We start from the raw sequence: 15903 nt of genomic DNA, 5'->3' as shown, positions 1-15903 counted from the left end.
AAATTTGGATCTGACAGAATTTTTATTGAAATTGTCCAGTTGGCCTAATATGGGTTTTGAACGTTTTCTTATTTTTTTGGATTGTATACTACCCAATATTTTATTTGTTCAGGTTGCAATCTCTCAGTGCTTGAAAATGATACACCCATGAATTCAAATGTAATTGCTTTTACTAGAATAATTTCTAAAGTAGGGTATTTTTCACGAAATTTATTGAAAACATTAAGAACTATTGCCTTTTCTCCACTTCCCAATATTTTACATTTTCTGTGTTTAACTATAAGCAACAAGGACTTGAAAATAAATTATTAAATAAACCAAGCAAATTAAATTAGGAAACTGAAATTACTATAAATTTTTAAATAATAGTGCATTGTTTACATTGCTGTAGATCTAACATATTTATAGTTACATGAAAATAACTAATAATATGATAATCTGAGATTAATAACAGGCATAAATAATGATTAAATGTTCTTATCATGTGGTAGCTATTTTTAAAAGTGGTGTGTCATTTTTGTCCAGTCGGTGGATTGCATTAACTGGTTTAAGGTTGTCATTTGTATTTGTGTTGTATATTTATACCCACCACACACATGCAAATTATTTACTTGAGGCCTCAATGTAAAGTAGACAGAAAATAAATTTATAGCAGAGTAAAAACAAACATCATTACATCACTGTTCAAGCTTGACCAATAAATGTGTTTCCATCAATCTTTTCAGAAGTTGATTTTATGATAAGTTTAAGGTTTATAATTAATTATAAAATAAAATTATATAATTACTCTGTAATTTTATGTATTTATAAAATAACATAATTAGTTTTATGATCAGCCTAAATTTATATATGCTTTGTGCTATACAGAGATTGTAAAAAAATAATTTAAAAAAAAAACAAACAACCAGTAAAAAAAACAAAAAAAAAAACATAAAAATATGTTTCCTGTCAAAGTTAAGCTTTATTTGAATGGTAATTTATTTTTTTATAAATAAAAAAATATTTAGGGTATTATTTTTTTTTTAGGAGGAAGGGAGGGAGGTTGAGAGAGAGAGAGAAAAAACAAAAATAACATAAATATTGTTGTTAAATACTCAAATAAAATGTAAAAATGAAGTCTGAAATGCTTAGTCACAGTTTTCATTGTAACTGAAGACATATAATCAAAAGTTACCCTAATTTTATGCTAACAAAATACTAGTAGATAGTCATTTCATACAAAAACAATGTAAATGTGCTTTTAGAAATGGAAGAAGTGTATTTCTTCTGAATCATCTCTTTTATTTCAGTGAAATTAAGATAAAAAAAAACTGAGAACACTGTAATACATTTAAAAGCACACCACCCAAAATTATATAACAATATGTAATGATTGCCAGAATATGTAACGACACATTTGGTTGTCAAAGTTAGTTGTGTCAGATGTCAACAAAATTGATCATATAAGTAGTTTATAAAATTTCCTGATTAAAGTAATTATCAGTTTTAGTTTAAACCTTATGACTAGAACTATTTGCCAATATTCAATTTACTGTAGGAGTTTAAACATCAATTTGTGCCAATTCTAGGATTAATTGTAAATGATGTAAATTTTGACAATCCTATGTTTGAAAAATTGTTTTGTACACCTATTTTGTAGTGAAATTGTTTCTTTTAACCTGTACTATAACGGTTTATTGTGATTTTATTTTAATTAGGGCCTTGAGACGCAGTGGAAAGAATTGAACACTTTACTTGATGAAAAATTGAGATTAGGTAAAGCTAGAACTGAACAGCAGTTAGCTTATGAGAGGTTGAGAGATCAAGTTCAGGTCTGGTTGGCTAATATAGAGGGACGAGTTGGGCGATTAGAACCAGTGGCTATTGATATTGATGTAATCAAGAGGCAAGCTGATGAACTAAAGGTAATCACTCTTATTAATATTTTAGTTCTCTTTTTTCGAATAAAGATTTAAAAATTGAAAATAATGTTTTTATAGTAATTCTGTTTTAAGATAAACAGTAAGGTTAAAATTAAAATACTAAAAACTGGTTTCTCTCTAAAAAATTAGCATAACCTTTGTAGATTGATAAATTTGATTATATAAAATAATAATTATTATTATTATTGTTGCTGTAGATTTTAACATTTTGTAATTAAACTACCAAAAAAGTTAACAGTGGTTTTGTAACTTCTTTTGCGATGCTTTTAGAGGAAACCTTTGTCTTAACAAGTTTAAAAAATGATTTGAAAAAATATATAATAATAATAAATCTTATCTAATAACTGTGTATTTTTACATTTTCATGAAATTAAAAATTTTTTAATCATAATATAAAAAAATCATTGTACAGGTTTTTTTTTTAAGTGTTAAGTCAGTAAATGGAGAAATTGTTTATTGTTGATATCTTTTTACAAATTTAAATTGTTTGTCTTTTCTATATATTTTCGTATAAAATCATCTTTTCATTTTGTATTTTACAATCAAGAATTATTATACAAGAATATTTTTTCTAATTGTTTGTTCAGATGTTTTTTTATCATTAATGTTTTAAATGCAACATTGATTCATGTTTTTCAAAAGGTACTTGTTTTCTTAATGTATCTTTCTTTAATAATGATTAAATAAAAAAATAAAATAACGTTTGTTTTATTTTTGTATTATTTTAAAATTAGTATTTTTAATATTGATAAAAAGTTAATTTTCAGTCATTTAACTGACTGTATTAATTTCATTTATATATAAAAAAAAAAACATTTATTGTTTTTGAACTTTTTTTTTTTAATTTAAGATTTTTAATCTGAAACATGGACGTCATGCTAAGATGTTTATTTTTAGTTATGTAATAAAAATTTATTTTTCTTAATATTAGGTAATTAAGGGGTTTTCTGTGTATGTTAGATTTTATTTTGTGTGATTTGGGAATGTAAATAACGTAGGTATATAGAATAAAATTGTTTTAATGTTTTTCTAAGTATGATCCTTTGCCTGCATTACTTTTTTGTGTAGATTATAGATTTGTAAATAGAATCTTCCTATCACCTTTAGTTTAACAGAAGTAATAGAAACAGTATTTTGTAATCTTAAGTAGATGCATAACAAAAATCTATTTCTTTTAAATCTCCACGTATGTTCCATCTGTGCTTTTTATTATTTACTTTTCAAGTAAAGTTTCCAAAACTGTATGTTACTTTCATATTAATTACATAACAGATTAGTTGAAAAGAATATTTTATTACTATAGTGAAGCAGAACTACTTTTAAGATATTATTGGAGCAGTCAATGAAAAGGCGACTCCTCAGGTTCATGAACTCGCCCTAATCATTACATAAGCTCATCAATATTTTTTGCAGTATATAAGTAATTCTCTTCATCATAGTGGAAAAATCTTTTCGTCAGTTTAGATAGCTCTAGATGTCTATATCTTTTTTTAAAGTAAATTCCAACCGTGTAATCTTCAGCCTAAAAGTTCAGCTTGATTTTTTTGGTAAGTTTAAATCTCTTACCAAATAATTGTTTGGTATGTTTTCACAAAAGGTTCATCACTGTTTTCACAAAACAAGTTCTGAGGAACCTTGGGAACTGGCATGGATTCACTGTGAGGTACAGATTAGAGTGCATATTTTGGTTCATGCCAAACCTTAGGGACACCAAATGGCAAGGTGTTTTTAGCTATCCTCTTGTTGAATGCACAGTTACTACATATTTTACGAGGATCCCATGTCTTATCCTGATCACTGATTTTACAGTCATAGTACAATTTATACGATTTTTTAATTAAAGGTATTTTCTTCACGATTTTATTGTGAACTCATCACACACGTAACAAAAACTGTCCGAATCATTTACACACTTACGAGGCATTATGAGACTAAATTGTTTACTCACTTAATACAGTTATCATACTGATTGAAGAGACTGTACTATTAAAAACAGTAAGCTAACAAAGTCAACAAACTTTGTTGTTTTGAATGGTGCAACTGAAGTTTACACCATCGTATAAAATATGAATCGTATAAAATAACATATGAATATCTGTAATCATGCTTTGTATATCAAATTAAATTTTGAAAACTTTTGAAAAATTTTCAAAAACAGGGTGTTGGAAAAATTCTGATTTCAGATTCATTTTGAACATTAAAAAAAATCGCATGTTAAGAAACAAAAATTGTGTTATCAGTGTGATTAAAACCTTTTTAATTTCATAAATGTATTTAATGTCATAAAATTCTGAAAAAATCTCCCCCCTCTCACTGTGTGATAAGAGAGAGAGAGAGAGTGGTGTGTGTGTGTGTGTGTGTATATATATATATATTATATTATTGAAATTAATCTTTTTAAAATTCATATTATTCCTCTGTAATGTAAATTTTATGTTTTAAATTCTACTAACATAAATTATCTTCCCTTTCTTTTCTGTTTAGCCTTTGAAACCATGGTAAGGTATTATTTCAGAGGATGATGTGTATGAATGTAAATGAAGTGTAGTCTTTCTTGTACAGTCTCAGGTCAATCATTCTTGAGATGTGTGAAGTAAATTATCTAAACTATTATATAAAGAGGAAGAGGGTTTTTGTTTGTTCGGAATAAACAAAAAAGTACTCAGATCAGTCACAACCAAATTTTTAACCTTTTTTTTTTGGTATAACTGAAAAGATTTTTAGATATATCTCATCTCAAAAAAAAAATTATACATACTAGTGGAGATTTGCCAGTTGAAGCACAAACATTAATGAATTGAATTAATGAACTTGAACTGTTAGTCTTGTGAGCTCAGTTTTAACTGAATGATTCGAATCAAATGAATAATATTACAAAAATAATAGAATTAAATTAACATTAATATTAAATAAATTAAAAAAAATTCTGTTTTAACAATAGTGGGCTTCCTGATGGGACTGCATGTGAAGCTAGAGTGGTGAGGTATGTGAGCATCTTATGGGAGGCTAGACTAATCACCATCAACTGGTAACAATCAGGGTGTCTGGGCGCTGTTTTGGAAGGTGCAATGGGGTGCTCTTATAATAATCTCCATAAACAATCATCTAGTATTTCAAAATTCAAATGGGGTATTTGTTAGTAGTTGAAAGGTAACATTTGCACGCATCAGTTAAATGTATATAAAGTCTGTCTGATTGTTTGTTATCATATCATGTGAGAAACAGCCGACCAATTACTTTCAAATTTTCAGGATACGTTCATGTTATCTCAGGGAAGATTTTAAGCCATCGATTCCCTTGAACCATCTAACTCCCTTGAAGGTTATGATATTAAAAATATTCATTATTTCTTTGCCCCCAAGGAGAGTGAAGTTGTGAATTAAAAATATTCATTAAGGAAAAGAATATATTAATCCTTTTAATATATTAACATTTCTGCCACCATGGCAAAGAAATAAGTTATAATTTTTCTTCGTCAAAGGTGTTTGCACTTTAGTTACCATAGTTACTGTTATTCTATCTTTTGTAATTTAATTTCTTTTTTAGGTTTCTATAAAGCCTGAATACTGTCATTATTATTTATCAGTATTATTCTCACAACCATGAGGATAACGTACAGTGCAGGGGTCCATGGGGTGTAGCCGTGTGGCTAGATGGGAATGGCGACTGAAGCAAGCTCTGTGGGTGTCCAGGGCACTGGTCCCCCTAGCAAATTAGAGCGAAATGAGTTCTGCAGCCATGGGGTAGACCCCTTGACCCCGGGAGGCCCCAAGGAGCTCCAGGATTTGCCTGGGATGACCTGAGCCACAAGGATCCAGGTTCTGGCTAGATGGACCAACTAATATTCTTATAAAAATAACAGATAGTAGCACTCATATAATAAATTAATGCTTAAATTTCATTGTAATATTACAGTACTGTAGCCTACGTTACACCATGTGCATGGTTTTATTTTATTTTATTTTATTTACAGTACAAAGTTGTGTAAATATTATTTATTTATGTTAATAAATAATATTTTTAATGTGCAATTTTATAAAAAAAAAATTCATTCACGACTGAGAGTGTGAGATTCTGCAAAAGAACTATCATGATAAAATTAAGTTAAGAAATATCTTTTTTATCTCAATATTCTGTATTAGGTGTTTATGTTAGTAGAATTTAAAAATAATATTGTATATATTCTATTAAATAAACCATCTAGTACCTAATATTGAGGTGACATATCTTATCTTAATTCTTCATAAAAGTACTTTCACCAAAAAAATTTATTTTTTTTAATTTAAAAAAATCATTTTTTTTTTTAAATTTTATTATGCAATTACGGAATTATTTCAGTCATGGCAGTGGATGTGGGATCTCACAAAAGTACATTCATAAAATATTAAAGTAAAATATGTCATATCTCATTTCTCTGTACAAAGTGATTTATATTATAGAATTTAAAATATAATTTAACAGTAATATTCATTAACATATTGATGTCTGAGTTAATAAAATTTAATATTACATGAAGTATAGTAACCACTAAAACAAATATAGATAAATTATAAAACACTCAAAATCATTCCAGTACTGTATAGCGAAATTTACATGTATGTTCATAATACAATTTAAAATTTCAAAATAGAAAACAATTTTGAAAAAAATGACAAATCATTAAAAGAATATATATTAATGTAGGTGTAGGGTACATACATTAAATAAAATACCAACTGAAGATGCAGGATACTGCAAAAATCTGTTATTAGAAATTAATATGGTAGGTTTAACTTATCTAATTACTGTGTTTATTGGTGTTCTTTGGTGATTGGGTTTCAATTAACCACGCATTTTAGTTGACCTGAGACTGTACAAGACTACGCTTCATTTACATTCATACATATCCTCATTCATTCTCTGAAATAATACACTACAGAGGTTCTGGAGGCTAAACAAAAAAAAAAGAAAGAATTACTGTGTTTTGATGATTGTATTTCATACAAAATGAAATATATATATTTTGTTTAAAAATGTCCCTTAGTGTTGTTTTATCTTAATGTTTGTCTTTTATGAGAAATAAAATATATTTTATACTTTTATTTTTTACTAATAAAAATAATGACAGAAGAGTATATTTGAAGTGTATTGATTTTGATTTTTTTAGCCATTGCTGAAAGAACATCGTGATTATGCAGTAACTATTGATAAACTAAATGATCTTGGCCATGCTCTTGATTCCCTGGCACGCCCAGATTCACCAACACGTAGACGGTCATCTGTTAGCCCTGTGAAACGATCATCTGTTACCACTAGCCCACGTATGTACTAATGTTATTATTTAGTGAATGAATAAAAATTATCTAATTAATAGTATCAGAACAGAATATTGTTTTGTTATATTTACTTGTCAATCTTTTATTTTGGCTTTTCATATAATGGTAGAAAAAAATTCAGAATTTTGTTCAAAATGTTTATTCTTATTCTTTTATCATGTGGTTAGAATGTGGGCTGAGGTTGCTGAAATCATGTGATATTTATGAGAGGTCTTTAAGCTACTTTTGGGGTTCTTCATATTCATTGTTTATGTTATCAATAATTTTATTATTAGTAACAGTTAACTTCCCTTCATGTGTATTTTTGAAAACTGATGGTCGGCTCTTATGTCTAATACTCACCTGAATTTTAATACTGTTTTATTTAATTATTATTTAAAACTTTGAATGCTTTATTCAAGGTATATTTATTTAAGTATGTACACATAAAAATTCTAAAATGTTATTTTACTTCTTTGGGTTAGCTGTTTTATTTTGGGAATGATTTTCAATTTTACCATTACAGAGAAATATTTTCAGTATACTTATCTTAACAGTAAATTGACAATAATTAGTGAATAGTAGTTTAATATTCTTTGATAATCTGTGAATTTAAGTTAAGAATTTGCTAGTGGATGTTATTCTCTCCAACAGGCAGTGAAAGTCTGAAAAATTGTTTAATTTGGGTTTGAAAATTTCTTAGTGTAGCAAATTTTTATTACCACTTAACTTTATTTTTATCTCATTTAGCATATATAAGTTTAATAAGTTCATTTTGAACATTTCCTGACATGATGATGTATACTCTGTTAATAGTATGGACAGAACTCCTAAATATGCTACGTATATCTGTCTGTATGAAAGTATGTATGTGTGTATGTGTGTATATATATATATGTGTGTGTGTGTGTGTGTGTGTATATATATATAATATCCAAAAAATTACTATGAAATTGTACAGCACGGTAAGAGTCTCACAATCATTTCTTTCACTCAAAAAAAAATTTCTGTAATATAAATAAAACTTTTTAACAAATGATAATGATATTAAAAAAGGTAAGACGCTACACATTTCTGTTATCAAAATCTGTTATTAATTTAGAATTTTGTTTAAAAAAAATATATATGTTAAATATATGTATAATAGACAATAGATATACAATAATAGATAATAAACAATGTTTAAACATTCCATATAATAAGCAAAAAATAGAAAAATTTGTTAAAAAACTCTTACCAGCCCAACTTCATTTATTAAACAACAAATAATTATAAGAAATGTATTATTTCTGTGAATGTAATATGGATTACATATAAATGAAACTGGGCCGGGCTGGTAAGAGTTTTGTTACAAATTTTTGTATTTACTGCTTATTATATAGAATGCTTAAACATTGTTTTATTATCTTTTGTTATATATCTATTGTCTATTACATATATTTAACATGTATGTTTAAAAAAATAAAGTTCTAAATTAATAACAGATTTTGATAATAGAAATGTAGTGTCTTACTTTGATATCAGTATAATTTTGTTAATAACAGTTTTATTTATATTACAGAAATCTTTGTTTTTTCAGCAGAAGAATCTGTGAGACTCTTAATGTATGGTTTACAATTTCATTGTAATTTTTTTTGTTGGATATCACTGTTTTGTTAGGTTATTCTTTTTTTATTTTTTATGAATTATTGATTGTTTTCTTATGGATTTATTATTAAAATTGTCTTTCTAAAACAAAAATATACATTTTTTGAATTTCATGGCTATTTTTTTTTTTTTTTTTGTTGATAGTCATATCATTCACTTCATACCATATTTTTTTCTTTTTTAATAAAACTAGTATAACGACTTTCACAAATCAAAGATCTGTGATGTAATATTGCACTTTTTATTTTGTAATGCAACCCTTGATTTTTATTAAATCCATGGACACACTTTTTATATTATTATTAAATGAAATTTTTTTTATTTTTCCATCAGTTAGTTCTAATTGTAGAATAAAAATTTTAGCAATCAAATTTATTTCTGTTTTATATATTCCTTTTTAATAAAACTAATGTAATCTAATAATATAATATAATATGAGGGTTATTTTTTCAAGGTCCAATTGGTCACGAAATTAAAACCACAGTGAAAATAAAAAATTTTTTATTTGTAACAAGTACTTACATAGTTAGCTATTTCTCTACAGAGTCGCCACTCCGATTTAGACATTTGTCGTAGCGTAGTACCGACTTCCCAATACCCTCGTTAAAGAATGGAGCCAAGTCCGGGCTGTATGGTGGGTGATCAAACATTTCCCCCAAAAAAACGCTGCAGGAGCTTCTTTGTTACAGCTGCAGTGTGCGGCCGAGCATTGTAATGGAGAAAGACAATGCCTGATGACAAACATTCCTCTCCACTTATTCTGAATTGCCCTTTGTAGACGTTGAAGAGTCATGCAGTATGAGGCTGCAGTGATGGTCGTGCTATGTTCCATGAATTCCACCAAGAGAACTGCATTCCAGTCCCAGAACACAGTATCCATACACATTCTGTTGGAGAAGGTTCGCTTGAACTTATTTGGTTTACTGGGAGAATGAGAATGCATCCACTGTTTGGATTGTTCTTTTGTTTCTTCAATTTCGAAATGGACCCATGTCTCATCCTCTGTGACAATTTTGTTCAAAAAATCTTCTCCTTCATTGTGGTAGCGCTGGAGAAACGTTAGGGAGGCGTTCATTCTCATTGTTTTGTGATGGTCGGACAGCATCTTGGGAACCCATCTCGCACACAGTTTGCGGTACTGAAGTCTCTCACTCACAATGTTGTAGAGAGCTGACCTTGAAATTTCAGGAAATGAATTACTCAATACAGAAATTGTGAACCGATGATTTTCTCGAATTGCCTCATCCACTCGCTCAACGAGATCATCGGTTGACACTCGCATCCTTCCCTGATCGCCTGCATCATGTACATCTGCACGTCCTGCTTTAAAGTTCCTGCACCATTGTCGCACTTTGCTGTTACTCAATGAAGTTTCACCGTACACATTACTTATTCGTCGATGAATTTCAGCTGCATTACACCCCTAAGCCTAAGAAATCGAATTACTGCAGGCACTTCACACTTGGCGGGAGATGCTATTGTTGTAGACACGTTTACGTGCTACCTGCGTGTTCAGAACTAAACGAAGTGATGCGGCGTGATTGAAGGCTATACTAGAAACGCTGCACAACACATATGCGCAAGGGTTCATCCGATTTTTGCGCGGGTTTTAATTTCATAACCGATCGAATCTTGAAAAAAAAATAACCCTCGTATAATAATAATATATTATTATTATAATATAAAAAAATTTATACATAAATAAATAATTTATATATATATGTATACATATATAAAATATATTATAATATAAACTAATATAATCTCTTGTAAACTAATACTTTTATATTTTTTTAAACAAGTGATGGAAATTAAAAAAAATTTTTCTCTTCAGTACTTTCATGTACATTAGAGCATTTACTATTAAAGCAAGCTGTAGTAGTATATTTTCTTTTAAACTTTATTATTTCAAGTAGGTTATCAAGTTTTTGTATGCTACCTAGTATTATCAAGTACTGCTATCTAGCAGCACAATTTGTAGTCACCTTTAAAAAAATAAAATTTGACATATTTGAGTCCTGCGATTCATCAAATGGAAAAATGTTGACTAACAAAATTTGAAGTATATTTTGAAAGTATTTTATTACAAATCTAATTGAACTGAAATATAATGTTTTTATGCTCATTTTTAATTTATTTCTCTATTTTTATTCCACTTTTCGGTTAGGTCATGTTTAGAACTGTAAACATAGTTCATTGACTTTGCCATGCCATCCAGTTCTGTGGTTTCTTACTGGTAAAGTTCTAATAAACTTTGTGATTAAACGAAACATAAACCACCAAAATATAATAAATAGATAAGTTAAACTTACCATATTAATTCTAAGAATTGATTTTTACGGGATCCCACACCTTAATAGTTATTTAATTCTATAATTATATTAAAACATATTTAATTATAATTTGTAAATTTGTTGTAATTGTTTTCTTTCTTTTGAAATTATGAAATTATATATACATACAATACATACATAGGAATTTAGGTAAAAATGTATAAATACTACTGTATTTATACATTACTACTAGTGGGTTGTATATAATATAAATATCACAAAATATCATCAGCATTCTGTAATTGAGACATTGTAAGGGTGTTTATCTTTAATAAATAATATATAGAAAATATAAAGTGGAAGAGATTAATGTTATTTAATTTCTTAAGATTTAATTGTTTGAGTTTTAACATTTACATTACAATCAAATTGTTCAGAACTCAGCTAATTATATTACTAAAATCTTCTTTTTTAGTTAGAAAAAAATGAGTTGTTGTTTAGTGTGTTTAATTAGTTATTGCTTAATTTGTATTTAATCATCACATTTACAAAATCTATTTATTATAAATGACCTTTTAAAAAATGGTGGAATGAAAGAGGGGCCCTTTTAAAGAAGGCTCTTTCTTTTTAAGGAAAGGTAGATCAGGAAATAGTTAATGTTTTGTCATATGATTATAAAAACATGCAATATTTTTCTGTATGCTAATACTGAAGTATTCATCTCTTGTTTCTCTTCTGCTGATACTGAATATTAACCAATTCTCAGGATCTAATTGCATGTAAAATTTAATGTGCATCAAAGTAATCTTAACCTCTTGTTATAACTAATGTAGTTACTACAATTATTTTACATTCAGTAATGTGAAGTTAGTCCTTTTTAAAATAGGCAAACATTTTCAGAGCCTGAGAAACTGGTATTATAAGGTTGTTATCATTACAATTTTACGCATTACATCAGACTTCCACTATTGTCAAATCATAATACTAGAAAAATATAAAGTTTTAATAAATTGTGCATTATCAGTTAATAATTGTTAAACATTGTTCAAATTTAAGAAGTAGCTTTAAGGTAGATTTCTTGTTAAAATAAATATTTTCTAGAAATGAAGAATTCTATAACAAAACAGAAATAGAATAAAAGAGAATCCAAGCAGAGCTCTAGATCCCCTCAGCAATCCTTTCCTTTGCTAAGTACACTATAAAACTATTGCCCATTCTTCCATGGAATTCCAACGCCGACCCGATAAGATCAAGCCGATAGATGGTTTCCATATGCATTAACTCTTACTTTGAGCACTCATAAAGAACATGGTAGTTGTCGTTCAAATCTCTACTGTATTAAATTGGGAAAAAACGTAGTGATCTTAGCTTAGTTTCTTTTGGTTTAATTTACCTTGTATTTTTGTGGCCGGTGTATCATGGCATATGAAAATACTTTTCTGTGATAACTTTATCAGATCATTTACATGTAAATGCTATAAATTGTTGAATTACATGCCTTATCTCATCAGGGTGAAACCTTTCAGTTATTTTATGATTGTATATTAATTTGCTTTATGGGAAAATTGAAAACTGTCTTATGATTATTCATAGCGAACAATTTAATCTTTATTCATATTATTTTCATTTTCATTTCTGAAAAGTGGTTCCTGTTAGGTATTTTGATCACTCTGCTACATGTAAATGATAGGTGTATGGTATAAGATACATGTTGCTTGATTCTTATCGCATATAGTGCATACTGACTGTATTTGTTGAGAATTGAAGTGATTGGTAAGTGCCTTTTGTTTTATAGTTCGTAGAACATCCCATGATGGGTCTCCCTCACCAACTAAGATGAGTTCAGTTGGGTTTTCACTTCAGTCTCCAGTGTCCCCAGGGGGCTCCAGCGGTTTTGGTAGTCGCAGATCATCTCAAGAAAATTTCCATCTTGAAGGTATTATTTTTATCATTTATTTTTATAAAATAACTTTTTTCTTACAAAAATATGTATTAAATTTTTTTTCTAGTTTATTAGGATAAACTTATTAATTTTTTTATTATTAAATTATAATTCACTTTTTTAATTAATTTCTCTGGTCTATAAGTTAAAAGAAAAACTCTGGAACTGAAACACAAATTGGTGAACTTAAATTTATTCCCTATGTTGAAACTTAAAATCAAATAAGTTTTTCTATATCATTGTTAAAGTTTTAGTTACAATCCTTAAAATATAACAGGAAATATTATGATCTCAATTTTATGTAAATTATGAAAATATAACCTTCATTATTATTTTATTGAAGATTATATTATTTATATATTTTAAGATTTATATTATTTCCCTATACTGTAAAATGATATTTTTAATTCTACCAACATAAACCACCTATGGTTTATGTTGGTAATTCATTTTATTAAATAAATTAATTCATAACTCAAATTAAGGTAAGAAATCTCTTATCTCAATATTCTGTACTAGGTAGTTTATGTTTGTAGAAGTTAAAATATATAACCATCATTATCACTTATTAAGTTTCTCTATTAAAATCTTTTTTATGTGTTATAGTGGTAAAATAACTTTCTGAAATTCAACTAGAGGTGCATTACTAACATTTTGTTGTCTTGGAGTTCTCTTTTGGCCAATCTTTAATTAAGTAGTTCTGATTGGTAACATGACATTTGTCTGTGTACTTTTGTGCATTTCCTTCATTCCTCCATTGTGAGCTACAGGTATACTGGAAAGCTTGCTTCACTTATGCAAAAAAAGCCTTTAAGCTTTTTTTTTTGTTTGATGAGTATAAATACATATTAGTTATCGATATCAATACTCAGATTAACCATCAGACCATTAACATCATAGCAGAAACAAATAAGGCCATCTGTAGTAAAGTATTTTATTAAATGTTGGTTTCTTTCTCTATATATTGAAATGTTAATATGTTTGCTTAATAATTTAATATTAATAATTTTGGGTGTCTTTTTATGTGTTAAAAATTATAATGATGAAACACTAACATTAAGTAATGAATACTTGAAAGTGTTTCGTGATAAAATATTTTGGAATACATATTAAGATTTAGAATGAAATACTGCATTTAACTCCTAGTTACTTTTTAGTTCTAAATGATGACCAGTGCATGAATTTTTATCATATTGTTTCATTTATTGTTTAAGATTTGAGTCCAGTACAGCAAGAACTGAGTGAGATCAATAATCGTTATTCATTAGTTGGTGTACGATTAGGTGATAGACAATCTGAAATTGATGCAGTCAGAGAAGAGGTTAGACGTCATGCTGAACACCTTCGGCAGTTGTCTCAGTTCCTTGATAAAGTTCAGCGAGCATTACCAAGAGAGACAATTCCACAGTCAAAAGATGAGGCAGACAAATTGGGTAAACTAATTAAGGTATTAATCATGTTTGATTCCAGTAATTTGTAGTTAATGTAAATGTGTATTTTTATAAGTATCAATTTTTAAAAAGTCTTTATCTTTTATGTTTGTTATGTTTAATAAGAAATTCATTATCTATGTATATGCATGTTTACATTTATTTTTTATTGAAAAATAAGGATGGATATTAAATATATATTGTTTAATGTACTTTACTAATCTTGTATAACAGGGTATACAAGAAGAAATGTATGAGAAACAGTCACTATTGGAAAGTACAAGGAGTGGTATTTCTGATCTTCTGAGGAGGAAACCAGGTGTTGCTGGAGCGGACCATTTACATGATGAAATGCAGGATGTTGTGAGCCGCTGGCGAAGTTTACAGGATACCTGTAAGAACAGGTTAGTAAAAATAGCTTTTTTCTAGACTTTTAATGGAAAGTTAATGTTTCATTTGCTCAAACAGGAGAAAAGCATTCCCCAGCAAACGTGTGAATACATCCAAATCCTGTCCCACCTACCGATTGGTCTCTATTCATATTGAAGCTTTTCTTCTTTTTCAGTCCTTCTTGTCCTAATTCAGACACCATTTTGTAAACTTCTTATAAAACATCTAATTTAAATTATACACAAAAATAAAATTTTTAATTTTTAATGAATAAAAAAAATGAAATTACTATTGTTGGGATTTGCAAAACAATGTACTAAGACTATGCTGCTTAGGTTGCTCTCGTTTTACAAAAAAGACAGTTACAATAACTCAACACATCAAAAAATGTTACTAACAGCAATGAATAAATGTACATTATTTATAAAAAAAAAATGACAGCAATAAACACATTTGACTTTGAACATTCATAATTAATCTATTTGAATTCGTAGAACCACTATTACTAATCTACTTGTACATATCAGAATTTTACAAAATATCTTATTAATACTTTTAGGAATTAATACTAAGGAATTGGCCAATCCAGAATTAATTGTAATTATAATTTTTAAACATAATTTGTCATTATAACATGTTACATTTTTAATAATTTTTTTTTTTTAAATTAATTTAATTTTTTTTAAATAGTTGACAGATAAGAAATTTTCTAATGAATTCATGAAATGTTTTAATGGAGAGGCCTTTAATATTAGTTTAATACCTGTTTACCATATAAAACATAGATTTTAAATCTCAAAAACAGTTTTTCTTTAACATAGTCACTGCACTCAACTCACCACGACAAATTCCAACACATAAATGTGTCTTTCCGATGGTCTCACCGGTCTCTAACCCCACCACCATTTCTCAGAATTATACAGTCTGTGTGATTATGTATACGCACACAAATGTAACGCTTTCTGTGGGCAAAGTTTCTTTTATTTGCAAGCATGATGTCATACG

The 15903-nt window shown here is 27.9% G+C and overlaps 1 protein-coding gene across 31 annotated transcripts in view; it reads left to right on the top strand.

Moving 5' to 3' along the window:
• The window catches only part of shot (dystonin-like protein short stop), a 644960-nt gene that overhangs the window by 451862 nt on the left and 177195 nt on the right, over positions 1–15903 (top strand). For all 31 annotated transcript variants that reach the window (XM_075363589.1, XM_075363494.1, XM_075363728.1 and 28 more), the window contains 5 exons: positions 1698–1904; positions 7069–7222; positions 12932–13072; positions 14293–14525; positions 14743–14912. In XM_075363589.1, the coding sequence (XP_075219704.1) occupies positions 1698–1904; positions 7069–7222; positions 12932–13072; positions 14293–14525; positions 14743–14912 (905 nt within the window). The remainder of the gene's footprint in view (positions 1–1697; positions 1905–7068; positions 7223–12931; positions 13073–14292; positions 14526–14742; positions 14913–15903) is intronic.

The sequence above is a fragment of the Lycorma delicatula genome, chromosome 1, assembly GCF_047948215.1.
Source record: "Lycorma delicatula isolate Av1 chromosome 1, ASM4794821v1, whole genome shotgun sequence".
Classification (NCBI taxonomy): Eukaryota; Metazoa; Arthropoda; class Insecta; order Hemiptera; family Fulgoridae; genus Lycorma; species Lycorma delicatula.
Note: the sequence above shows the minus strand (reverse complement) of the source record. Positions and strands in the feature narration are given on the sequence as shown.